Source organism: Ptychodera flava, chromosome 17 (assembly GCF_041260155.1).
Source record: "Ptychodera flava strain L36383 chromosome 17, AS_Pfla_20210202, whole genome shotgun sequence".
Classification (NCBI taxonomy): domain Eukaryota; kingdom Metazoa; phylum Hemichordata; class Enteropneusta; family Ptychoderidae; genus Ptychodera; species Ptychodera flava.
Window position 1 is genome coordinate 33178571 of NC_091944.1, and position 26982 is coordinate 33205552.

At 36.5% G+C, this 26982-nt stretch overlaps 2 protein-coding genes across 2 annotated transcripts in view; both read left to right on the plus strand.

Annotated features, from left to right (window-relative positions):
• LOC139116546 (neuronal acetylcholine receptor subunit alpha-2-like) overlaps positions 1-26982 on the plus strand; it is an 87634-nt gene that overhangs the window by 44660 nt on the left and 15992 nt on the right. The window lies entirely within an intron of this gene.
• Positions 1124-25707, plus strand: LOC139116108 (uncharacterized oxidoreductase YjmC-like). The gene is given in 12 exon segments (XM_070678656.1): positions 1124-1326; positions 7702-7852; positions 8818-8973; positions 8976-9009; positions 10115-10226; positions 12345-12443; positions 13047-13112; positions 14060-14139; positions 16646-16753; positions 18701-18796; positions 24184-24294; positions 24812-25707. Coding segments are annotated over 7 exon segments (600 nt in total). The 5' UTR covers positions 1124-1326; positions 7702-7746; the 3' UTR covers positions 14087-14139; positions 16646-16753; positions 18701-18796; positions 24184-24294; positions 24812-25707.

Here is a 26982-nt window from a genome sequence, read left to right on the forward strand (position 1 = left end):
TGGTAGTTTTCTCAAGTTCTTGTACACACACTTGACATGTTTTTTACTATTGCTATAAAGTTCACTTCATTTTTATAACTGCCAGCGGTTGATTCTTTTCCATTTAAATTGTAAAAAATAGGTTGAAAACACCAATTATCTGAGAGGGACTTCTTTTTCCTTTGATAGCAATAGCAAATTGCCATAACGCTGTTTTGACAAGCTAGGCGGTTCTTGTTAAGGTCAACTACAATCGAGCTAGGGGGTCTTGACTATATAAAGAATTCAGCATGGTGACCTTCTAAATTCAGAAGCTTGCTTGCCACGGACGATCGGAAAGTTGTAATGAGACTCCTTCCAGAGAATTTTTACTGCAAAATACTACTTTAATAGACAGAGATATAATATTTTCACACAATTTTGGGGTTGCTGATATTTTTAGCTGAGGCTATGGTCTGGTTTTTACCACATTAAATTTTACATGTAAAATGAGTACGTGGCCCGTCAGTGGCTAGTGGACGCACATCGCTTGGCTCATATCATGAATCGCAAACTGTAATAGAGTAACTGATTTTCCTTTAGAGTTTATGTTGTGATGAAAGAAATAGACTAAATTTTAAATGTTTGATCGACTGCGATAATTATTGTAATTTTTGTAGCTAAAAGACGTAGTCTCTCAATGGAATGGGCTCTTGGTTTTAGTGTAACTGGCTTTTGTGCGTCTCTGCTACCTCCATGGTTTCAGTAACTTCGGTATTTTGGGGGGACGTAGTTTCTAATTTTTCGTCAAAAGACACTAGAACACAATCTGGAAAAAGCACTGGACATTCCCTTGCAAAATAAATTGCCTCCTTTTTTGTATTGGTCTGCGGACTTTTTAGGGGTAATTAGTACTGGTTCGGGACCTCGGGTAATTTTCAGGCCCTGCATACGTGCGCATGCGTAGTTATTTACGAACATCTTCTGGGCCTGTCCGTCAAAGGAATAGGGGGATCAAAACGAGGCAATTGCCCCACCCCCTCGGGCACAGTTTCATGGCACACACGGTCTAATCCCCCACATTTTTCCCGTATCGCCCGAGGTGGGGGGGGGGGGTGGGGGTTTACATTGACTGGCGCATTATTCAAAGAGAAAATTAATCGCTCGGCTCAACTGCTGAGGGCACCAGTATGGTCGAAGGCGTAGCCGGCGAGGGGCTGTGAGAGAGTCTAGTCAAAGGTCAGTCCATCCCATCTTCTGCCCAGGACCAACGAGACTCCTGACTACAGTGTGCAACATACCTTAGATTTGCGCCGGTTTCGGTACAACCAGGGTATTTACTGAAGTTATGGCATCTGGGTCAGACAGGTTTGAAATATTAATGATTTTGTGTTTATATATTATCGATCCAGTGCTAAAATCATAGGCATTCAACTCAATGCAAGCAAACCGCGTCTCTGTTGCACCAGGCCAGTGCACGCGTAATGCTGGCATTGCATGAGTCCATGAATGCCTGTACGTAGCCGCCAAGGTCACTTATAATAAAGCTGCAGCTAGTACAGTAACTCGAGGTTTGCCTGGGTATTTGGGTTGGACGGCAAAACTAGACAGTCCAACGCAAATACCCAGGCAAAACCTCGAGCTACACTGCAGCTGACCTGTGGAGCGAGTGACCTGGTAATCAAGAGGTCGGCCAGTGTCCGCGCCGACCTTGAATTCGGCCAGTGGGAGAGGCCACCGAGGGACGGTGGAGAGGCAGAGGTCGGCCAACTTGCATATGATTGCGTACGTATTCTCTTCACAGTCAGCATACGTATGCCAATTTTAGTTTTTTTTTTTATTTCATAGTCCATGGTTTATGTTATTCATTCAGAAAACCGCGAAGACATTTCACCCTGAAAACACATTGGTCGGCCTCAGCGTTTCTGCAGATCGCGAGCCATGCGAGCCTACGATCGAGAGATACCTGCAGGCAGTGACAATGTTTATCGTTGGATGATAACGTTTTATGTCATGGTTTGACGGTAGTTAATAAAGTTTTTTAATGGAAAGCAAAACACAATGTACCACACTGTGCGGCCGATGTCATCGTGTAGTTAGCGTTGAAGCAAGGAGGAAGCCAAGTTTGCAAACATCACGCCCACATTGACATCACTTTCGCATTATAACTTTAGCGAGACCTAGAAAATAGAAAACCACTGTAGTCTCGATCATGCATTTTAAGTGGTTGCATACTCCTACTGTCCGAGTTCGCCTACTGGCCGACTTCTCCAGCTGGCCGATCTCGTAACTGGCCGAGTTCTCACACTAGCCTAGCCTCTCTTGTATTCGGCGACCTTGATGAAGTAAAACTCTGTTCACTGAGACGCTGCCAGTTGAAGGGCGCTGCACAGTCACTAGCGACTTGTGGTTCGATACACCTCCTTTTGTGGAGGGACTGTGATACACGGCAAGCGTAGCTGCTGTAAGCATACAGCACGGCCCTCGCCACGTATCGAACCACAAGTGAGCCGTGTGGCGAGGGTCACGCCACTGGCCACTGTAAGCATTTCTTATACATACAGTGGTCATCGCCATGTATCGAACCACAAGCGACAGTGCTACTGCAGTACTTACATGTACGGAGTGAATTGGACTTATACATGTTTTGCAGCAGGCCTCGTAAGGGAGTCAACATTATTTACAACCTGGGGATGGGAGGAATTTCATCGAAAACTCTTAAAATTTCAAGTACCCCCTGCCAACCATGATGAATTTGAGTAACCTCTCTCTAACACAGAAATTTTGACTGACCCCCCCCCCTTCACTTAGAAAAGTTAAATCGGTGTAATATAAGATAATAACTTTATTGCTTTTAAAGGCCATCGGCCCATATACAAGGGGAGAAAAGAGTGAACAATTCTAAGTTCACTTAAACGCTCAGAATCACATAACTATAATATTGAAGACTATAAATGAGTGAAAAGGAAGGAAACGTTGAACACATGTTGGCAAGCTAACGAGTAAATAATATATACGTACGTCTATATACTACATATCTTTGAGATTCGTAGGTGTATTTGTAAAATTTACAAAAATACAGCAATAGTAAAAATCTTTCAAATCCTGGTGTACCCTGCTAGATTATCATTGCAGTTGAGAAAGGCGAAACCAACAAAACAAATTCAAAGTCACAATTAAATTAAAAAGATATAAAAGCTCATGGTAGAACCCAGTGTATCAGACAATAGTATTGTTTACTTTGGATGGGTATCATATTGGAGTTTTCACTAAGATATCGGACAGGTAGACTTGAAAGTTCAGGGGACGAACACGCAAGAGGGTGAGGGAGAAGTGTCAGATGGGGTGTCCCTCTCTTGCATGGAAATTTTGATAAGTTGATGTGTGCAATGGTGCAGTGTTTTTAGTCCCCTCGGACACCGTCCGGGGGGTCTATAGGTTTGGTCATGTCCGTGTGTGCGTGCGTGCGTGCGTGCGTGCGTGCGTGCCGTCCGTCCGTTCACGCAGATATCTCAGAGATGCAAGAAGCGATTTCATTCAAACTTGGTACAAGGATTACTTGATATGTCATACAGATGCACGTCGATTTGTTTTGTGATACGATCCAATATGGCCGCGAGGCGGCCATTTTATTACGATATTTTCATGTACAGAGCCATAACTCAGACATGTTTCAACCATTTTATTCAAAGTTGGTACAAGGACATTGACCAACGTCATAGATATGCACGTCGATTTGTTTTGTGATACGATCCAATATGGCCGCCAGGCGGCCATTTTATTACAATTTTTTCATGTACCGTATAGAGCCAAAACTCAGGCATATCTCAACCGATTTCATTCCAAGTTGGTACAAGGACATTGACCTATGTCATACATATGTACGTCTATTTGTTTTGTGATATCCAATATGGTCGCTAGGCAGCCATTTTATTACGATGTTTTCATGTACAGAGCCATAATACTCAGACATGTATCAAGCGAATTTATTCAAAGTTGGTACAAGGAGATTGACTACTGTCATACATATGCATGTCAATTTGTTATGTGATACGATCCAATATGGCTGCCGTGCGGCCATTTTATTACAATTTTTTCATGTACAGAGCCATAACTCAGACATGTTTCAACCAATTTTATTCAAAGTTGGTACAAGGACATTGACCAATGTCATAGATATGCACGTCGATTTGTTTTGTGATACGATCCAATATGGCCGCCAGGCGGCCATTTTTTACAATTTTTTCATGTATAGAGCATAAAACTCAGGCATATCTCAACCGATTTTCATTCAAAGTTGGTACAAGGACATTAACCTATGTCATACATATGTAGGTCTTTCTTGTATGTAGGTCATTCTTGGCCATTGAGCGCTATCTGTATCAAAGTATTTTATCACAGACCTAATTAATGAAGAGGACTCTATCCTCTCCGAGGACATGTAATCAAAGTACCCATTAACAAGTGGGGACTGTGTCATCAACGATGACTTGTCAATTTTGTTTTGTACTAAGCAAAACTGTTAGAACACCACAAGGGGGAGAGCATGGGAGGGAGGTGTCTCCCTCTTGCATCGAAAATTTTGAGAAATTGATGTGTGAAATGGTGCAATCTGAGAGGAGTTTCAATTTCTTTGCACCAAAAAAAGTCAGTAAACCACCTTCTTTCTCTCTACAGTCTGAGCAACCACCCTTGTAGCTTTCAATTTTTGGAGTGACCCCCCTCAGAAACCTCTTACCCCCCAGGCTGTAAATAATGACAGCTCCTTAATAGGGGTCACTCGTACCAGGGTACCACTCAAGGCGCAGAACATGTTTGTGAAATGCTTTTGTTTGTGTTTTTTTGTTGAAAACACAACAAAAGTGTTTCATGTTGAAAGTGAGAGGCATCCATGGTAGTGATTGAACTAGTGACCTCAAGTACCGAATCGCATCACAGATACCAATACAACTTTATCATCATCAGGGCACCTGAAAATAAAGAAATGGTAAAATGTTTGAAAAAGTACATTTCTAACCAAAGCAAGAGTCCGAGGTCAATATAAGACAACCTTTCACAGTTGTGTGTAATTATTATACATGTAGCAGATTCAGATTCAAATTCCTTTTGGACAAATTTACATGTGGTTCTAAAAACCAAACACACAATACACACAAAGATTATAGAACTAAAACAGAACATACAGTAGTACATAAACAACCAAAAAGTAAAAACAGTATGAAAAACTGGACATTACTCTAATTTAACTTGTTTAAAATTGAAATTCTATTCGGAATAAAACTCACTAAATTCAAAGGTGTTAACATCATTTTAGATTTCCTGCCTTTTTCAAAAACTAATCATATGACATAGAAAATAAAGATTAAAACAACAAAATGTTGGCCATCATGTGTTGTGCATTCAAGTAAATGGCATTATGCTTGTTTCTTGTATGATCACGATGTGTGTGTGCAGGAAATACTCTTTTTTTGTATTTCCCATGGGCGCCATTTTATGGGTGCAGCACCCGTTTATTATTAAGCCTGTTAAAATGTGTAGGCATGGTCCAAATTAGCGAGCAGTGATATTTCAATACACGTCCTTCAGTTAGCACATTTACAAGAACCAACTTTGGATTGAAAATAAAATCATGAATATAATGCATAAAATTAGCAGCTATTTGGGCTTTGGGTTTGAAAATAAATCATGAATATAATGCATAAAATTAGCAGCTATTTGGGCTTTAAAGAAAACCAGAGAAAGTGGAGAGCCTTTTTCAGGTCAACAAATTTCAATAGTTACAGCTACATGGGCTTTAATAGAGTTGTAACAAGATTTTGTAACACTGTAAGACTAAAATATTGTTCAAAATGTATGTTTGCAATGTGCATTAAAATAACTAAATGAAATGTTTGCAGGTTAAGGTGAAGTACTACGAATTACGTCAAAATTAAGTTGTGGTGTCATTTTCTTGAAACTTTGCACAGATATTCTTGGAAGTTGTGCAAGTGCAAAAATGAATAAAAATGGGGGTCACCACGCTTGTTTCCATGGAAACGGACGTTAAAATGGAGTCGTTAGAAATAAATAAAAATGATATAATTCACTTAAACTAAAGAAAGCAATTATAAAACGCTTAGCAAATGAGTTAATTTTAATAAATACCAAGACTTAAGATCCATATTTATTGAATGTATAGTTTTCATGATGTTTGTGAAGAAATTTTAACATAAGTATCGATTACAAAATGACGATATCGAAATTATATCACTATATAATTTTCGAACTTTCTTCCTGTCGTTTTGAATAGTGTCATTTTGACCAAACTTGGCGAATAAACTCCTGACATAATACCATTTAGTTTACACTTTTAATAAAAGGGTGTCACCACGCTACTTTTTACAATATCTCCAGGTGAATGGGTAATTTGCGCCATATAAAATGGAGAGAAATGTTAATTTTTCGCTCATATTGAATAAAAACCAGCTTCCTAGGGGGTCAAAATACGACAAGGTTATAGGTCACATGCATTTCTAAGACACTGGGTCAAAAATTAGGTAAAAGCGCAATTTCAACAATGACAGGTGATGTTAAATACATGCGCTACAAAATAACCCATTTGCGGCAGGCTGGAGTCAAATCTGCGCAGAAACGTTCTAAAGCGTGTGCGCGTCGAATTCGTCGCCCTTCACCTTAAGGGTGATCGAGTCACTTGCTACGTCACCATAGCTGCAAACAATAAATAGTACACGCACTCTACGATGCGCACATCCACTGTATATTGGGACCGTGCTCACTGTAAAAATTACACCTTGGTTTTGATGGAAACCTATCTTCATACAATTTATTGTCAGAGCTTTTAGCATGAAAGCGAACGTTGATGGTGATGATTGAATAATCATTATATTATCTTCAAGTTGTAAGTTTTATATATTTGTATGTTGATATATTCACAGTTTATTTAAAAATCCGATCAAAATAATTCGGAAAGGACATATTTCTCATCGAATTGTAATTTTTCCCATTTCACATATGGGGAGGGGGTGATGTTTAGCGATTTAGCATTGTAAATAGGCTGGTGACCCCATATTCTTATTTGATGCATATAATGTGCAATTTCTGAACAATAATTATTATGTGAAAATAAACAAAATTGTTGGATTGGAAATCTAAACAATTCTACAAAGTATGGATAAGGTGTGGTCATTACTTTTAAGTTTGCAACAGCTTTAACTTTGTTTTGGAAGGCCTGAGAAGTGATCATTTAAATTCTTATGCACATTTTTAGCAGAAAAATAGCTATAACTTTCATCAGTGTAGTTCACATGTAAGTAAAACAAGTGCAGTATTTAAAGAAAGGGAACTGAAAGGAAATGTATCAGGTTGGGCAACGCCTTACGGAAGAGTCATAATTTCTGTCATTCAAATGATATAAGTGTGTGTATTTCAAATCCTTCTAGCTGCCAAATTAATCTGGTGACATTGATTTTTTTGTTGTAATCTCATCCTCATATATAAGTCTTACTGTTAGAGAAAAATAACAAAAAGTTTTGGTAAAAAAATTTAGTGACTTGATCATCCTTAAGATAAAAATAGCTTTATATTGATAGAGAAAATATTTGTCTAACTTTATTGAAAAATTTGCAAACTTTCCTTAGAGTAGAAGTTCTTGTAATCCTACTGTAAATATTAGTTATGCACACTTATACGAGTCACATGTCAAGTATTGAAATTGACAAATCCTTACTGTTATTGCAATTCTAGTTATAAGTTGGTTGAGCTTACTGAAGCAAGATCATTTATAGAGAGATGCATGGATCAGTGGGTACCAAGCCAAAGCATGCCACAGCCTTGGCAGAAGTGTTAGTGATGGCAGATTATAGAGGACATTACAGTCATGGAATGAACAGACTTGGTAAGCAGTAACTTTATTAATCTTAGGCCTTCTTTCTTACCAAATTTATTTTATTTTATTTTATTTTATTAAACCTTGTTTAACAAGGGTAGCCTGGTAAGCTTCAGTAAGATGCTTATCTTCCCCAGGGCCCTCAAATGAACATACAAACTGATACAAAGCAGAACAACATGAAATATGACAAACAAAGCTAGACCAATACAATGCACAGAAAAAAGTGGCCAGGAATGAACCTGCACACAAGAGAAAATAAATGCACAATCACACTAGACGACAAAGACAATTTGACAAGAAAACTAAAACTCAAATACACAAAAAAAATTATTCCCAATATAAGCTTTAAGGTAAGCAGATTTAAAACTGCTCAATGTTTTACTAGATCTTATTAGATCTTATTACATTATTCCACTGATTGGCACTATTTACAGTAAACCTTTTACGATAAAAATCCTTATTTGTTACAGGAACCACTAACAATTTTTGCATCTTAGATCTTGTAACTCTTTTATGATCAATTTTGGTAAAAAGGCTTGTCATATATTGCGGTGCAAGATTATTTAAACATTTAAAAACCATGCAAACATTCTTATAAACTATTCTATCTGGTAATGGCATTATATACATTGTTTTAAATAAATGCTCAGTGGAAGCATTATACCTTGCATCACACATCACTCTGATTGCATGTTTCTGAATGTTATGCAACCCTTTCATAAACGGTGATGCTCCCCAAAAATGACAACAGTAATCCAAGTGTGGTAAAATATAGCTATTATAAAAAAGTTTTCTTATATTCATAGGTAAAAACTGTCTTATTCTCTTGAGCAAAGCAATATTACTATTTACTTTTTTAAAAATCTTGTCACAGTGCTGCTTCCATGACAGATTTTCATCGACAAGCGTATCTTCCGCAGAATTTCGTCAGTGTTCTTGCAAAGTCCAATTCTATTTCACATGCGTTTCAGAAATGTATGTTGATGACATCAAGAGGGGAACTACTGTCAGTGACAAAGAACCAACTGTGGTGAAGGAAACCGTAGCAACAGGGTATGTGGATGGTGCTAATTTACTTGGACCTGTGGTTGGAAAGTTTTGTATGGAATTGGCCATTAAAAAAGCCAAGAAGCTGGTATTGGTTGGGTGGTAGCTAACGGCAAGTATTTATTGTTGTTGCATTGCCTAATTTATTACTGTTGCATTGCCTAATTCAATTGGTTAGTATTAAGGTAGTATGTGTCTCAAAAGTGAAAGACTTAAACTTTTGCCCAAACTTTTCTAAATGAAACTTTCAACCATTCTATTTCAAATCATCAATAAAAATTGGGGTCACTGTGCAAGTTTGGAACTAGCAAAACAAATTATCCAACATCTTGTGATATTTGAAATTCAAAATGGTCACCATCCCTGTGTTAACAATGGGGAAAATTAAATACTGGAAAAAACTAAGGGGTGAAAGTTTTTCTTTCTTCAAGAGCATTAAAATACAACCCTACCAATGGTAGATAAGAAAAGAATTGTAGGAGTTTGAGAGTCTGAATATCTGTCCCCAAAGGCATGTTCTACCTGAAGTAGCGCCATTGATAAAATGTACAGATTTACTTGTAGAGGTAAAGATCTTGATTGGTCAGAGGGTTATTGAGTTCTGAAAAAAAGATACATAGATGACAGAGAGGTTGATGGAGGTATGAATTAATGAATGAATCATGATGACTTAAAAGAGGGATAGATATAGAAATGAAGTGATTCAGAAAGAGAGATTGATAAATGGAGTGGAATAAATAAATAAATGCAGAAATTAACATTGCATTGTGTTAATGTTTGTATCAATCTGATTAAAATAAGATGTAGAGTATGGCGACGTCTATACTTACACAGTATTCTCTTGCTGTCGCCTCTCAGAGGCAACAGCAAGAGAACATGGTTATACTGTGTATTAAAGTATAGACGTTGCCATACTCTACATCTGATTTTAATCAGATTGTGTTTGTCTATGTTTTTAATGGTTTTCACTTTAAGAAAGCATTGTAATTTTGTGTAATATAACATCAAATCAATTCCAGCAATCATTATCATTCAAGGCAAGTAAATCACCAGGTCCGCAAAACATTAAAAAAAGAAATGCTGACAAAATCAATAGTGTAATCTCACCTACTAGCTATTAAGCGGTGGTACCAGGTGACCGGAATATATATCCTATGCATTCTGAGGAGGATAATGTATTTGCAAGACTCAGAGATACCAGTCTTTTCATATATCAGGTAGTAACCATTATAGTATAGCTGGTTGGTACAGCATGATGGCAGTTGAACAAGGTTTACTCGGAATGTCATTCACAAATACATCACCACTAGTTGTACCAACAAGGGCAAAACAGGTAAAGTCCATCAATTACTGCATATTTTGATCACAAAATTAGGTAATAAATTACTCTTAGGGTCTTGACTACTTGGTTATAGTTTCAAATCTTTGGAGTATCATTGACATGTAAATAATAATGGCACATTTAACAGGTGTACTGTTGTAGATTTGAAAATTGAAAGTAAATAGTAGCTGTATCAACAGTCCAAACAAATTAGCAATAAATTGTACAGCTAATTACAAAATTGTGCTGTATTATATTGCTGTATAATATTTTGTCCATGTATGATGACATCGGAAGTTTCTGAACACATAAGGATTTAGACTGCATCATGTTGGAGGACAAGAAAAAAAATTAATCTATTATAAATGACAGTGACATTTATGAAATGTCTCTGTCATAGGTGGGTCAAGTAGGAGCTAAAATTTCAAAATACTTTCAAACTCATCTTAGTGATCCTCACAGAAATGTCACTTCTACATAGTGATCAGTTTCAGGCATTCCTGTGAGATTCCATGTTACAGACCCTCTTTCGAGCAGCCATCTCTCTTATGTGATACTATACTTATGTGATACTTCAGAATACTTTGCTTTGCCAAAATTACCTGTGTATAGGGGTCAGTCTGTTTTGACTGAATTAAAAAATATATGAATATTAAGTGAAAACAACTTTTATTTTGACAAATGACACATCATGACTTTAGCAGAATTATGTCTACATACATCATTTATTAGATATCCTAGTCAAGTAGTAATTATCCTCACGCGCCCCTCTATACCAATTGGCTTCCTTTATGTCTGCTTTGATTGCCACTACACACAGGTTTATCTGTAAATACTATATATTATTGCCTGAATACATGGGTTTATGTGCCGAGAGCAGGTGACAATTTGCCTGACGCCAGGAGTGCAAATTGTCTCCTGCTGCGAGGACACATAAACCCATATATTCAGGCAATAATATTTTTATTACATGCCTCTTCACACAGTTTACGCTGTATGACATTTAGTTAAAGGAAGTGCATTCTCAAACAATTTTACGTTTATCATGCCAGCATCAGATAATTAACAAAAGTTACATACATAGTGTTAAGCGTGTACTTTGACACTGAAAATGTCAAAGGGCTTCACCATACCGGGTAACCTGTAGAAACCGGTCAGTACATCGGTTCACAGGCCCACTATACTCCCAGATGTTCCTATTCAAATCACTGCACTGATTTGCACTCACTTTGAGGCATGTAAGACAATGCTTTTGGTGCTCACTGTACACAGGTTTAACTGTAAATACAATGCTTTGGTGCCCACTATACACAGGTTTAACTGTAAATACAATGCTTTGGTGCCCACTATACACAGGTTTAACTGTAAATACAATGCTTTGGTGCCCACTATACACAGGTTTAACTGTAAATACATTTGCTTTGGTGCCCACTATACACAGGCTTAACTGTAAATACAATGCTTTTGGTGCCCACTATACACAGGTTAACTGTAAATACAATGCTTTGGTGCCCACTATACACAGGTTTAACTGTAAATACATTTGCTTTGGTGCCCACTATACATAGGTTTAACTGTAAATACAATGCTTTGGTGCCCACTATACACAGGTTTTAACTGTAAATATTTGCTTTGGTGCCCACTATACACAGGTTTAACTGTAAATACAATGCTTTGGTGCCCACTATACACAGGTTTAACTGTAAATACAATGCTTTTGGTGCCCACTATACACAGGTTTAACTGTAAATACAATGCTTTGGTGCCCACTATACACAGGTTTAACTGTAAATACAATGCTTTGGTGCCCACTATACACAGGTTTAACTGTAAATACAGTGCTTTTGGTGCCCACTATACACAGGTTTAACTGTAAAACAATGCTTTGGTGCCCACTATACACAGGTTTAACTGTAAATACAATGCTTTGGTGCCCACTATACACAGGTTTAACTGTAAATACAATGCTTTGGTGCCCACTATACACAGGTATAACTGTAAATACAATGATTTGATGCCCACTATACACAGGTTTAACTGTAAATACAATGCTTTGATGCCCACTATATACACTGGTTTCACTGTAAATACGAATATTACTGTAATCACAATATTATGTTTTCCCTTTAGTGTTTACTGGGTACCAATCCAATTTCTTGCGCAGCACCAGCCAAAGATGGAGATAGTTTTGTTCTTGACATGGCAACATCAGCTGTTGCCGTCGGAAAGGTAAGATTATACACACTGCAACATGCATCTCTGTACAGAGACGAATGGTAACATTTTTGCTGTGAGCGGTTTTGACTGTGATGTCTTTGCTGGTGACTTGGTGCCGGATATTGTGAGTTTGAATCCTAACAAAAATCTGCTGAATTTTCTACACTGGCTTGATTAGCTCTGCTGGTGGACAGAATTGTCTCCAAGGCTGTCTTTCGTCCAGTTCAAGCGCATTGCTCTGATAGAGTTTGTGCATGATAAGTGGGTATGTGAGTGCGAGTGCATCATGGACTCTACAGGTTGCGGTAGGGTTGTAGGCAGAAAAATTGCACTAACTTACCATGGATATTGTACCACTCCTTTTTAAGGGTGGGGATTTGGCTAAGTGGTTTTGACTCTGATGTCTTCACTAGGTGGCTGGGTGCCACGTGTTGTGAGTTTGAATCCGATCGAAAATCTGCTAAATTTCCAGTAATGGAATCTGTTGGCATGGTATCATGTCATTTGGCTGATGGCCAATCAGAGGCTTTTTTTCAAAAAGATGTCATTATCAATTTTCATGAATGAAAGTACACGATTTTAGAGTCAGATATACAATCGTATTTCACTTTGTAGGTTGAACTGTGTGACAGAAAGGAAAGTTCAATTCCAAATGGTTGGGGTGTAGATGCTAAAGGAAAGGTTAGTTAAAGCCAATATGAATATGTTTATGTCATCTGATTAGTATGCCTCTAGATGTTTTTACCTATCAAATGAAACTGATGTGTTTTCATAATGGTTGCATTTAATTGATCAATAGTGGAATACTTAATTTTGCAATTTTCATTGTATTAAGGTAGAATATGCCTCAGGGAAAGATATTCAGACTCTCAAAGATTTCCAATTCTTTTTGATCTACCACTTATGGGGGGCTCATTTGAAGCTCTTTGAATAAGAAAAAACTGTCACCATCTTTTTTTTTCTAGTACCAAATTTGCGCAGTGACCCCAATTTTATTCTTGATTTTGAAAGAGAATGGATAAAAGATTTCTTGTGGAAAATTTGAAGTCTTTCATTTTCGAGGTGCATACTACATTAATGTTGCAAGTTACCTATTGTCTCAAAGATGAACATTGACAAATCTCAATGTTTTTCGATGATTTTCATGAGGATACAATTACGTATTGAAGTCTCTATCAAAGCAAGCAGAATATCAAAAAGACTTTATGAGCATATTGAGTTTAAATATTTTGATTGTCAGTATGCAAATAATACAACGTGTGATCCTAGTGGAAGAGTCAAGTATACCAGACTGAGTCTTCTTTTAAGTGTACATATACCTTGAAAGTACTGCTATTTATGATTATGAATAACAAAATATTACCATCTTCAGTATGAGTCATGAATAGCAAGGCTTTGTAAAAAGTATGAAAGACTGTTTGTCGAAATTATAAAAAATTTTCCATTGTAGGTTGCAGAGAACTTGTAGGAACAGAATACGTGAACATGTTTGTAACATTCTATCTAAAACTATCTCAGAAAGTTTGAGAATTGGTTGATGAATTAATTATTTGTTCAAAATGACCATGTTGTACATAATACTGATCTTACAATGGGGATTTTACAATGACTTCACTGCAACTTTCTAGCAAACAAATGATCAAAAGCTGTTCTGAATGGAGGAGGATTGCTTCCCCTTGGAGGTACAGAAGAATCATCTGGGTATAAGGTAAATTATGTTATTCATATCTACTCACATAAAGTACATAAATAATGTACATGTGAAAATAATCTTTATGGCCCTGATACGCTTTTGCAGCCCGAGGTCGTACGGCGGAAGGGCCCAAGCGCAACTACGATCTGAGCGAGCAGAGGTTTTCCTAACTCTTGCTGGCTTTGTGTACGAATGGAACGTTTGCGAGTAGCAACGCGCGTAGTAACCAGAATCGAGGTAGTTCAGAAATGCACGCGATTGCGCTGGGGCGTGATACGTAAAAAAATGCACGATCTGAGGGCGCTTTCTGCCATAGCTTTACAAAGGCACGTGAATGTAGGTATATGATAAAGCCAATAATTATCTCAACAGTGAACCAAACCACACAAACAACTAAAGCAGATAATACATACAAAACTACTTATGCCAATATAAAAAACTGCTATGAATGTATCTGCTGCAGGAAATCATTCTACAGAATCATAATTGTTCAGCACCCCATAAAACAAATTTTGTCATTGTAAGGAAACATAAACAAACAATTTAAGAAAGTCAAGAATGACTCTACAAAAATACAAAATACCGGTACTACAAGTTCTCCAAGTTCAGCCAGTATTTTCTTGGTAGAAAGGGTTCAGAATTTAATTAGCACCTCAATGTAGGGTGTTGCTGTTTTGTCAATTTAGCAGGTGAATTGTAAATTTATCAAGTCATGCGAGGATCATCATTTTTAGCTCACGTGTTCACACACCTGGGCTAATGTTGCAGTGATGTCTGTATGTCTGTCTGTGTGCTCGATATCTCAAAACGGCTTGCCAGAGCAGAGTCAAATCTGGTACATAGATTAAGTTTGCAAACAGCAAGACCTGATTAGTTTTTGGTGGGTGGAGCTTGCTTACTTTTTGCTCATTTGCATAATTAATGATTTTAGAAAATACGGATATACATTGAGAACGACTGCACACAATTTGATGAGAGTTGCTACAACTTTTGATAACACCAAGATATATCAGCCTCGAGAGGCATTAAGGGGTATCATGAAAGATAATTGCTAATTTGCATATTTCAGGAACTTTCCTAATTAGGGATATATATATGAATTGAGTCGATCAAAATTGACGAAACTTGATATGTATATTGAAGATACTATGATACAACATTCTTGAAAGTTATTAAGCATTTTCACTTCATCCAACTCCTAATTTGCATATTTAATGAACTTTTGAAATTAGGGAGATATATTTGAATTGATGATATTTATCTATGTACATTGAAGATGCTATGATATAACATTATTGAAAGTCAGTAAGGAGTTTACTTCAGCCAATTCCTTATTTGTATATTTAATGAACTTTTTGAATTGATGATATTTATCTAAATGGGCTCGACCAAAGTTGACAAAACTTGCTATGTACATTAAAGATACTATGATTGCACATTATTGAAAGTAATTAAGTATTTTTACTTTAGCCAATTCCTTATTTACATATTTAATGAACTTTCCTAATTAAGGATATTTATGTGTATTGACGGTACCAAACCTGATGAAACTCTCTATGTGCATTATAGATACTATGATTCAACATTATTAGAAGTCATTTAACATTTTAACTTTAAACCAATTCCTAATTTGCACATTTAATGACAATATTTAATATTTAGTTGATCAAAGTTGGCAACATTGATGATTATACCAGGTTATAAAAATATTGAAAGTCATTATCGCATTTTTATGTCAGTTGAGCTAATTTGCATATCTACTGAGCTTTCCAGTGTAGCATATATAGCTTGAAGGACTTGACCGAAGGGAATTTCACTTGCTATATTAAGTAGTGATACAATGACAGCAGTAAAAGAAATTAATTTTTAATCCAGCTAATTATATATTTGAATACTTAATGAGCTTTAGAATTAATCTTTGGTGAATATTGTTCAGTATGTTGATCATAACACTTTAAATGAAGTTGCAAACACGTGGCAAAGGTTCAAATTTACAAATTACTGCAATATATAATAAAACATGTGAGCATTTTCAGTTCATATCTGGTAATTTCAAGTGCTTGACCTAGCTAGCTGTGCTGACACTGTAATGTCAGTATCATTATGTAAATGTATTGCCCATTTTGTTTGATGCTTATCTGCTCATTGAGCTTTGCACGGCTTCATTAGTGGAAGTGAGTAATGCCAGGAACCACCTGTACCACTAGGGTTAAGCTCTGGCCACAGAAATGTATTGTATAGGTGTAGTGTACAAGGTCAATCATTTGAACGTGTAAGCACAAGGACATCTTACATTGGCTTTGGATAGGGAGTGTTTTATGCTTGTAAGACCATGCATTCCAAGCAGCTTAATGTCTACAGGTAAAGACCTGTTGACTTTAATGAATGTAAATATTTAAAATACTGGTTCAGAAATACCTGTTTTACTGAATTTTAACTTTCATAGGGGAGAAATCTTATGTTAAAATGATGTGTGGAGGTAATAAAAATTAATCTTGTCAGATGTTGTTCTCTTCCCTAGGGGTATGGTCTTGGAATGATGGTAGAAGTGTTTTGTGGTATCATGGCAAATGGTGAGTTTGGTCCAAATATCAGAAAATGGAGAGATGCTGAAAGAGTGGCTAATTTGGTAAGTTCTTATGTATTACGCTGTCATTGATATGTAATATATTCTCACTTTCAGTATTACTTATCAAACAGTAATAAATAAGAAACTTAACTATTTGTTGATCATATTGGTTCAATGAATTAAATAGGACTATGATAGTACTAGAGTTATTATGAAATCCAGATAATGGACGGTGAAATTGATCTAAATGTTATCACACTTATGTAATTGGTTTGTAAAGTTGTTTCAAAATTTACTTCAGGGTCTGTAATTGTAGCGGCAAACAAGAGACAGATTATAGTTTTGTTTTACAGTAGGCTTTCACTGTAACTGTTGAGATAGAGCAATAAAACGTGTCTGCCTGTAGGAACTGATGACTATCTATGTATGTAGGGTAAAGGTTTCCTGATTTTCCATCCCTGTACATTTTGACAACTATCTCACGTACAGCTTCTGGCGAATGTAGACCTCTTTTCCTGCGGATTATAATTTTTTTGCCAAGGAACTTCCCACAATGCTAAGGCAACACGAGTCTAATGACAACTAGACTCTGACTCTGTTGTGATACAATGTAACTCAGAGCAGCGGTATATTAGGAATGTAATATGAGTCTTTGTATGTTAAGTGCACTGCAAAGTGTACTCCCTGGTGTGTGTTTATTATGGATCCATAAAAGCTCTTGGATTTTCATGGCAGTTACAACAAGTCAGTGCAACTTTTGAGGCAAGTTTTGGAACAACTTTACATACCAATTACACAAGTATGATTACATTTAGATCAATTTGCCAATTGAGAGGGATTATAATATTGATGCTCACAACTTGAAGACTGTTTATAGTTACAGTGACCTAGGCGTGACACTAGACACAAAGTTAACTTTTTCAACTCACGTTGTTTCAATGTCACTGATGCTCGAAGACTACTGGGCATGCTAAAAAGGTTTGGCAAACGGTTGTCAGTGGATGCATTGCTCGTGGTTTACAAAACATTCATTAGAACTAAACTCGAGTATGCATCAGTTGTTTGGAACAGCATTGACAAAGTGTACTCAGACACACTGGAAGCTGTACAGCGTAACTTTGTTAAATATTTGTGTTATCTTGTAAATGTAAGGTTTGATGATTATTCATATGATGATATGTGTGTTATGTTTAATTTACCAATGCATCTGTCTAAACGGCGCATTATTTTGACCTTGTTTTTCTTCACAAATCAATTAATGCCCTTCTTGATTGCCAACCAATTTTTAATTTACACATTCCTGGGCGATCAACTAGACAGAAACGGACATTTCATTAACCTGGTGGTAGAGTTAAATTTACTAGCATTCACTTTTTAATCGCATTCCAAAGCTATATAATAGTTTTTATCAATGTCTACCAATTTTTAACATTTCTGTTTCGAGTTTTAAAAGAAAAGCTAAAAGCAATTGCTTTTGAATTTTTACTTTGTCCTTGTTGTGCATGTCATTTGTTTTTAACTTGCTTTCTTGTCCTGTACATCATGTTATTTGTATTTTCACTAAAATCGTCCTGTAAGTGCGGATGCATTTTATGGTTTTTAACTTTATCATACCTGTGTTGGAGTTCGAATATATAGATAAATAAATTTTACTGTCCATTCTTATCTGGATTTTACCGTAATTCATGTCAGGTGTTGTTTATAACTTAAACCTTTCAAGAGAAGAATTCGAAGCCTGATGTGTGAATTTATAAGTATTAAGAAAACTAATTTATTCCAAGTATGGATAATCAAATGAAAGTGTATAATTGTACTCAAGATTGAACAGCCGATATCAAATCATGTGCTGTGCATCAATGAATATGGTGTGAGATTTTCTAAAGTTTGGTTTGAAGTAAACATGTGATTGACATGTACAGATTTCTTGTATGTGAATATTTTCGCAAGAATTCATCATGCCAACTCTGTGTTGATGGTGACATAGGATTGAATTTTTGTAATTTGTAGGGACAATGTTTTGTGGCCATTGACCCTGGTGCTTTCGCACCAGGTTTTGAAGACAGAATGCAGAGAATGATGGACATCTGTAGAAGTCAGGAACCCGTAAGTACTTTTAGATATGTACAATTCTCATTTACAATGAAACTTATCACATACAATGAAACTTACCATGAAACTTACACTGCATATGTGTATAGATACCAGTAATTGTATCTATATACATCCAATGCCTTTCTTTACATTATTGTCTCTCTTTACAATATCAATAAAACTTCAAAGAACAGTGTATTTTCAAGTGAACTTGATTATAACCAAAAGGTCTGTTGGTGTTATTCAAGTGGTTGGTACTGTTTCGTGAGTAAAAGCTAAGCTGATTCTATCATAGTTTCATTTTGGCGTGATAAAAATCTTATTTTTAGCCCATATAGACTGTAGACTATGGAAGCTATTGGGAGGGTTATCTGTCCAGCATCCGGCGTCAGTCTGTATGTATGTATATATGTATGTATGTATACCCGTTTGTATAGATGTCCGTCCACTCAACTATTTTGAGAACCACAGTACTTACAGACATTATATTTGTTTGTAGATACAGACATTATATTTGTTTGTAGATACAAAATATGATTATGACAAACTATCTGTTTTTCGTTTTTTGATATTGTTGAACTAAAATGAACTAAAAAAAGTGTTTTTGGTAAAGAATCTTCTTCATAACCGCTGGCCAGACATCTTTGATGGCCTATCTTAGATTTGTTCAAATTGAACCACTCTTTATTGGGAGTGGAGATTTAGCCGACTGGTTCTGTCTCTGGCCTCTCAGCTAGGCGACTGATGCCGTATGTTGTGGGTTCGAATCCGATTGAAAACTATCCGTATTGTAATGAAAAATGCAAATTTGTACTTTTAAGGCAATCTGTCATTTTTACCTTCTCGTGTCTATTTATAGACAGAGAAGGTATTAGAGTTGAAAACCAGTATGCTGCTGTCAAGTACTTCCGTCTGTCAAGACTTCCGTCTGTCAAGATCCGTTGACGTCATGCCATTGTCATGGGTCATATCATAAACTGGTGGGGGTGTTCATGGCTCAGGTTGAGGTGTGGGAGAACGATTTTGAGCTATGACAAAAATCAAAAGGGACTTAGCGGCATAGCCACAGTGTTAAGCCTTTCTCCAAGGTTTCTTAGTTGACTACAATCTATTACAGACTACTGAGCTGACGTTAGGGGTACTCACTTTGTGTTTGCTCACTCTGTGAGCGCTTAAGTGTTTGGTACTGAGTTGCGTGGATATCCCCTCATGGCCTCACGTGATCTGGGCCTGTTGCATAATCTGCAGAGATGGTCATATGCCTCCGCGAGTCTAAAAACTGTCATTGTGTAAGCCTGTCGGCATTTTCCTTGCATTTTTTCTCATTTAATTTTGCAAAATATCGGCGAGTACCTCAATATTTCAAGATAACCCTTTCTTCCCAATCGTTTCCTGGAGTTTCAGTCATATGAACGAAAATGAGTGAAAGTTTTAGACAGGAAAATCGGACGTCGGCCATGTTCAATGTTTACAGTACAATCAGAAGTTTACGTGGAGGAATTAACCAACAAACACTATTCATGATGCCCGCCCTCTAGAGGCAGACCCTCCTATATGAAGTACCACATTTGATGCTTGTGGAAAGCTTGACCACACAATGGAGCATTTAAACTTTTAGAAAATGACAAACTGAATAAGAAGGTATTCAAAAAATGTCAAATACTGCGGAAAAATGCGCAAATATTCAATATAAACAGGTTAACTGACTGGTCAGCTATAAAAAACAATGAAAATGTTTATGATCAAAGTTTTTGAGATTCGCACATTTTAACAAATACAGAAATTATTAACATTATAAATATAAGACCAAACTATTTTTTCAGGGATGGGACAGGTTGGAAATGAGGGGTGAGAGACAAAGGCACTCCTATTGCTGCATGTGGATGCAGCCACACCATTTCATTTACAGCATACTTATTCACTGTGTTGTGTTCAAGTTCCATATTGTACTGACTGTCATACAAGGATAACATGAGCAAATCAAATCAAATTAGAAAAGGATCAATGCTGTTGTGTGGATTTTGCTGAACATGGCTGATTTTAATATTTCGCCCTATATATTTGGTATCCAGCAAAGGCATATTTTGATGTAAAGTCAAAATTAACACTACATTGCTGACAATATATTTTACCGTTTCTGCATGAACTTTTCTTTTTTAAATTATAGTATATTAGTACTTCAAACAGATTAACAGTTATCGTGATGTCAACCCATAATTTTACATCACAAAGACTGTAATTCTGCCAATTTTTTTGTTTTTCAGTCATTTTATAAATTTTGCACTGCACAAGATGATTGAACAAATTGCAATGTTTGAATTTGTAAACTCAAAGAATAAAAATCCTTTGGTCACAGATTAAATTATGTTTTAAAAAGAAATTTACTCTTAAACACTTTTAGCATATATTCTTTACACGGTCATGTATTTCAAGGAAAATATGCCTATTAAAAACAGTAATTTCTTCACTTTCAATTTTTTTTCAATACTATGACAATTATCAGCCATGAGGTTATACAAACACAAGACCAGATAAGCGTTTTTCATCATTTCCACAGGACTCTTTGGAAAATCCATTAAAAACAGTTAAAAGTGACTTAAAATGATCACTTGGTATACATTTAATTTACAGATGCCAGGTTGTGTATTTCACATGCACTCAGGTCAGTAAGGAAGTGCGTCATTACTATTTTGGACTGTGAATTCTTATTTCTGAATTATTTTTGGTCAAAAAATCTTTAAAAATTTTCTTCACAACTGCTGGGCAGACAGCTTTGGTATTTGGGATATAGGTCCCTATAGGGATGACCTATTTCAGATTTGTTCAAATTATGTAGAAATATGCAAATTTGTTTTTTTAAGGGAATTTTGTCTATTTTTGGTCAAAATTTTTTTTGCAAAAAAACACTTGTCTTATAGCTATGATATACAGCTTCATAGGGATATGATATGTTCAAATTTGTTTCTCAAAAACTACTCGTCTGATATCTTGGATATTTGGTATACAGATTTCTAGGGGTTACCTTAGTGTGATATATTGAAATTGTGATGAAACCTTCGATTTTGTATTTTTGTGTCAATTTTTACCATTTTTGGACAAAACCTTTGTTTCTCAAAAGTTGTTCATCTGATAGCTTTGATACTTTGATACTTGTTATACAGGTTCCTAGGGTTTATCTTAATGTGATATCATGAAATTATGATAAAATCTTCGATTTCATATTGCAGCTACATGTAATTTTGCCATTTTTGGTTAGGCCATCCTTAAATGAGCCACCTTCTTCATCACCACTTGTCACAAATAGTTATTCTTTACATAACACAGCGGAGCCCTATCGGCTGTTAGGTCGCTTGTTTCTTCAAAACTGCTGGTCAGACAGCTTTAATATTTGGTTTACAGGTCCCCTAGGATGACCTTTAGGGAGATAATTTCATGCAGTCAGGAAATTTTTAGCTCATATTTGTTATGTGTATAAATACCAAAAAGAGCGTATATGGTGAGTCGGTGGCGTCTGTATGCTGTGTATGTATGTATGTATGTATGTATGTATGTATGTATGTATGTATGTATGTATGTATGTATGTATGTATGTATGTACATGTATGTATGTACCGGTATGTGCGGATGTATGTCCATCACACGCAAAAGCTCCCAAACTGCCGCACCTACCATCTTGGTATTTGGTGTACAGGTAGACCCAGGGGTTGAGATGTGAGTTGTTCAAATGAACATGTCAGTGTCAAAAATATGCAAATGTGGTAAGAAAGAGGTGAAATTCCACAAATGCGCATGAGTGGTGGCATTAACTGAAACAGCCTACACATCTAAGTCAGAGGTTTATGACCTTCAACCTATTTGTTAGTCTGGCAGAGACCCTGCGATTCGCGTTCTCCCCTGTTGGAACACGTGCGCACGCCCTTCAGAGACGCGACGTGAATCCCAGGGTCTGGACGTTCTTGCAAGCGACCGGTCGGATTTCTGCCTGATCCGGGTACTTTATAGAACACCACACATCCGTTAATCAAAACAAAAATGACAAGTACCATAGCCAAATAAAATGAAAAATGAAAAATAAAAACATACCACGTATATAGGTTTACCAGCTACTAGTATATATTCTCTCCGCCCAGTTAGATAGGTGTTTCTTTTGAGGTCACTACCCTTATGAATATTCATACCCTTGCAAAAACGGACAGTCGCTGTGTCTGGCAGCGCGTGCTCACAGCTGCACAGCGTAGCCTTCGAATGCAGGCCCATCGTGGGCGCGCATAAAACAAGGCACAGCGACTGTGGAGAGTCTACCTATTTGTACGCAGTGTACCTATTATGTGTAGGAGTGGTGGCAGTGACTGAAACAGGCTACTTCACTAACCCTGAGTCATTTCCTGTCATTGTTCATGAACTGATACATATTGGCAGACCTGCTGAAACCAAGAGGGACTGTGTTGAAACATTCCTCTGCTGTGCCTGTTCCTAAAGTTAACCTCCAGTAATTTAAGTTTCAGACCTTATTTACTTTTGTCATTCTGTCCTTGTACAGTATTTTGTGTCCATGTCTATAGTCCCTCTTCACACATCCTCCAGGAGTCCCTTTCACTTCCTGGATGAGACTGTGTCAGAGCTCAACCGTTACAATTATAAACAGAGAAACCGTTACAATTATAAACCTGGCAAATACATGTACTGTCTGCAGGAGTAGTAGAGGTTGCAAAAGGTTGTGATAAATTGTGTATCAAACGTTAAGGCAAATCAAACACGGTATAAAACTAACCCAGTGTTTTCAGGGAGGAGAACTCCCTAATGCGAGAACCAGGGATTGAAAATTTTACCTTTAAAGAGTAAGAAAGATATTTAATGATTTAGCTTTTTGAAAATCAAAGAAGTTTTATTTTTCCCCCTAGAGTTAACACAGGAAAAGGGCTATTTGAGATATATAGTCAATGTTAAGTCCACCTTACAGTGGTTTGCTTTGAAGCATTTGCATTAGACGAACTAGACATATTGTCTAAATCGAGGTGTTGCCAACACTGTCGGGTGCAATTAACAGTAAAGCAGTAACATGGGTCGATCATAAAGGAATCAACTCTTGAAACATTGTTTAGCAGATGGTCAGAAGTAGTCTAAACACCACCACCACATACCGGTATGTCCAAGCACTTTCCAAGTCTTATCACTTGCTTTAAGGTGTAGTTGTTTTGACTACATCTGACTTGCTGCAAGACAATGTTTCAACTTTGGCAGAATTGAAATCTCTGTGGTTGACTTGAATTACAGCTAGCCGATAATTACACCTGACCGTGTTGGCAACACCTCGATTTAGACAATGCGTCCAATTCGTCTGATGCCAATGCTTCAAAGCAAACCACATGTAAATTGAAAGAGTGTAAGTTTGTTTGCAGGCTGAAGGTGAGATGGAAGTACTTGTACCGGGTGATCCAGAGAGAAAACACATGAAAAAAGTTGAAGACGAAGGAGGACTTCAGTATCATACCAATTTAATCAAAGCTCTGGTAGGTTATCATTGATTCCCTTCACATTTAACATAACGTGTGTGACTCAATTGACAACCACCTCAATTTCTGATTGTCACGTGTCCACACTTACTGTTCCCAAACAAGAAGAGCCACTTGGATTTGTAATCATTTCTGTCTTACATTATTCATGGAAGTGGCTCACACTATTCAAGTTTTTGTTATTGATTTATGTACGTGGTGTTAGTGCAGCTCCTATTAACATTTAAAATACAAACATTGTCATCGTTCAATGTTGTCAAATGTATGACTGCTGCCACACTTAATAAAATTTGAAGTGTCGTTGACACTATTTCTCATGAATTGCAAATGATATGCATAGATTCTTCATTGTACTATTTCAGAGAATTACATGCATCATTCTCATAAAATGACAGACTGATGGAATCCTATGGTCCTGCAGAATAGTGTAAAGCAATCAAACATTCACATATCCTTGAAAACTAACTGATAAAAGGCTACCGGCTTATTTATATCCTTATTTTTCATTTATCAGGATGTGTTGGCATCTGAATTGAAAGTTGAGAAAATCAAGACTAAATCCATTGTTTAAAGCCTTCTGGAAAAAACGTACTGCCCATGTAATGGACGAGTTGAGGCATTTGACTGAAGATAATCGCCAATCTGCAGATAGTATCAATGGATATGTCAGATTTTTTTATAACAGTATGGTGCAGTATGATCACATTCCCTCTGTGGTATGATATAAGAATTTCTCACCTTTAACTAACACATACAATTCTTTGTGCTAGTCAACAATAAAAGATGTCTTAATTTATAATTTCATACAGGGAAATTTTGTATCAGTACTTTAAACTTGTACCGGTACTTAAGTGATTTAAATTCAATGAAATTCAAACCTTGTTGACTAATTCAAATATTATGTGTGGTTACGTACCGGTATGTGACTCAATCGAAATGCTCAATTTTGAATAACTCCTTTGTGGTGCCAGGTATTGTCTTTTGAAATATTAAATAAATAGTGTCAGATAATTAAGTGTTGATGAAATATAGGTAGCTTTCAAAGTTACATGTAAATGTGCTGTCAAAATGTGCCATTTCAAATGACAATAAGATAATGTTGTCATTTGCACTGTATCACCATGATCACAATTCTAGGATTTAAAATTTTTTGTAATATTGTAATATTGTTTAGTGTAATGGGACAGTTTATTTTGTCAATTAACTCAAAATTCCAACATTCAGTGTGAACTCAAACACTGATGCACATGTTTAACATAAGAAATAAGCTTCAACTTTAGTATAATCAATTTTCCACACCTCATAAGTAATATTCCACTCTCACAAGCTTATGGGGTATACATTTCCCAGTTTATTCGATATGCTAGAGCATGCAGTTCATATGGTGATTTTGTAGAGAAACATGGCCATCTCTCTACAAACTGTTAATCAAGGTTACACCAGAGCAAGACTTGTCTCTACATTCAAACGCTTTTTGGCAGGTATCGCAAGCTGGTTGATAAATACAATATCTCTCTTCGACAAATGATTGCTGATGGCATTGGTGACATTTGGCCTTAGTTAGTGACCACTACCTATCTGACTTATAGATTGATATATGGCGGGTGCCACATGTGGGGCAGGATGTGCTTACTATTTTCGAAACACCTGACATCACTTCTTGGTCTTCTGGCCAGAGGTCCATATATCTTTCTTTCATGAATATGACTTTGTTTGTGACCGTCTATTTACTATCTGTTCTGTGAGTGTTTTGTGTCTATGTTTACAACTATTGTCTTACGAATTCTGACCTAATGTCACTGGATTATGGATTGGTATGATTGTGATTATTTTATCTATACCAGAAGTTTCTTTTCTCTTGAAAGGAAATATAGAAAGTGAAATAATTTCAACCAGCTGTCACCATGGCATGCTATTTTCTCTGTCATGTTTCAATATGTTACAGAGAGAAGGAAACTGTGATATCCTTAAACGTATTAAATATCAATTGTACTCTTTAAAGTCTGGTACTATATGTTATAAATTCACAATTAATATGCTTATGGTTTTTTTCAATTTTCTGTATGATAAATGATCACAGTATATTTACAGATGTGTTATCATGGGAGTATATTACCAGGGAATTATGATCTTAAAGACCCATGAGCTGCAATCTGCGAATTTCCTCAGATGTTCATCGCAATCTGCAAATTGGACAGTATAGTCATTAACCATCTGTCTCAACAAGGTTTTTCTTGTGGCAGAATAGGCAAGAAATTGAATTTCCCGCCATTTTCAAAATCTTGCTAAGTTATGTAAAATACAGAGAATTTTTCGTCAAAGAGGAGTGAATCCCTTTCCCATCCTTTCAATGGGTTGCACCATGTTGTATTTGTAAAGATTCAAATGTGTTACTATACACTATTTACGCTGTTTATCATGTTGTTGTACGGAGGTGGCCATATTTGGGTGCAGCACCCGTTATAACTTGTCTTACTGAAACCTTCCCATGCAGTCCCACTCCGTAAACATCTATGAGCAAGAACACCTCTATGAAGTAATTTTAATCTAAATATAAAATCATGAAAATAATGCCAAAAGTTACTACTCATGTGCCTTTATACAATTTCTATCAGTTTTCAAAATGTGACCCATTACTCCTCCATTGGCTACCAATCGAGCAAAGAATTAATTTTAAGATCATTC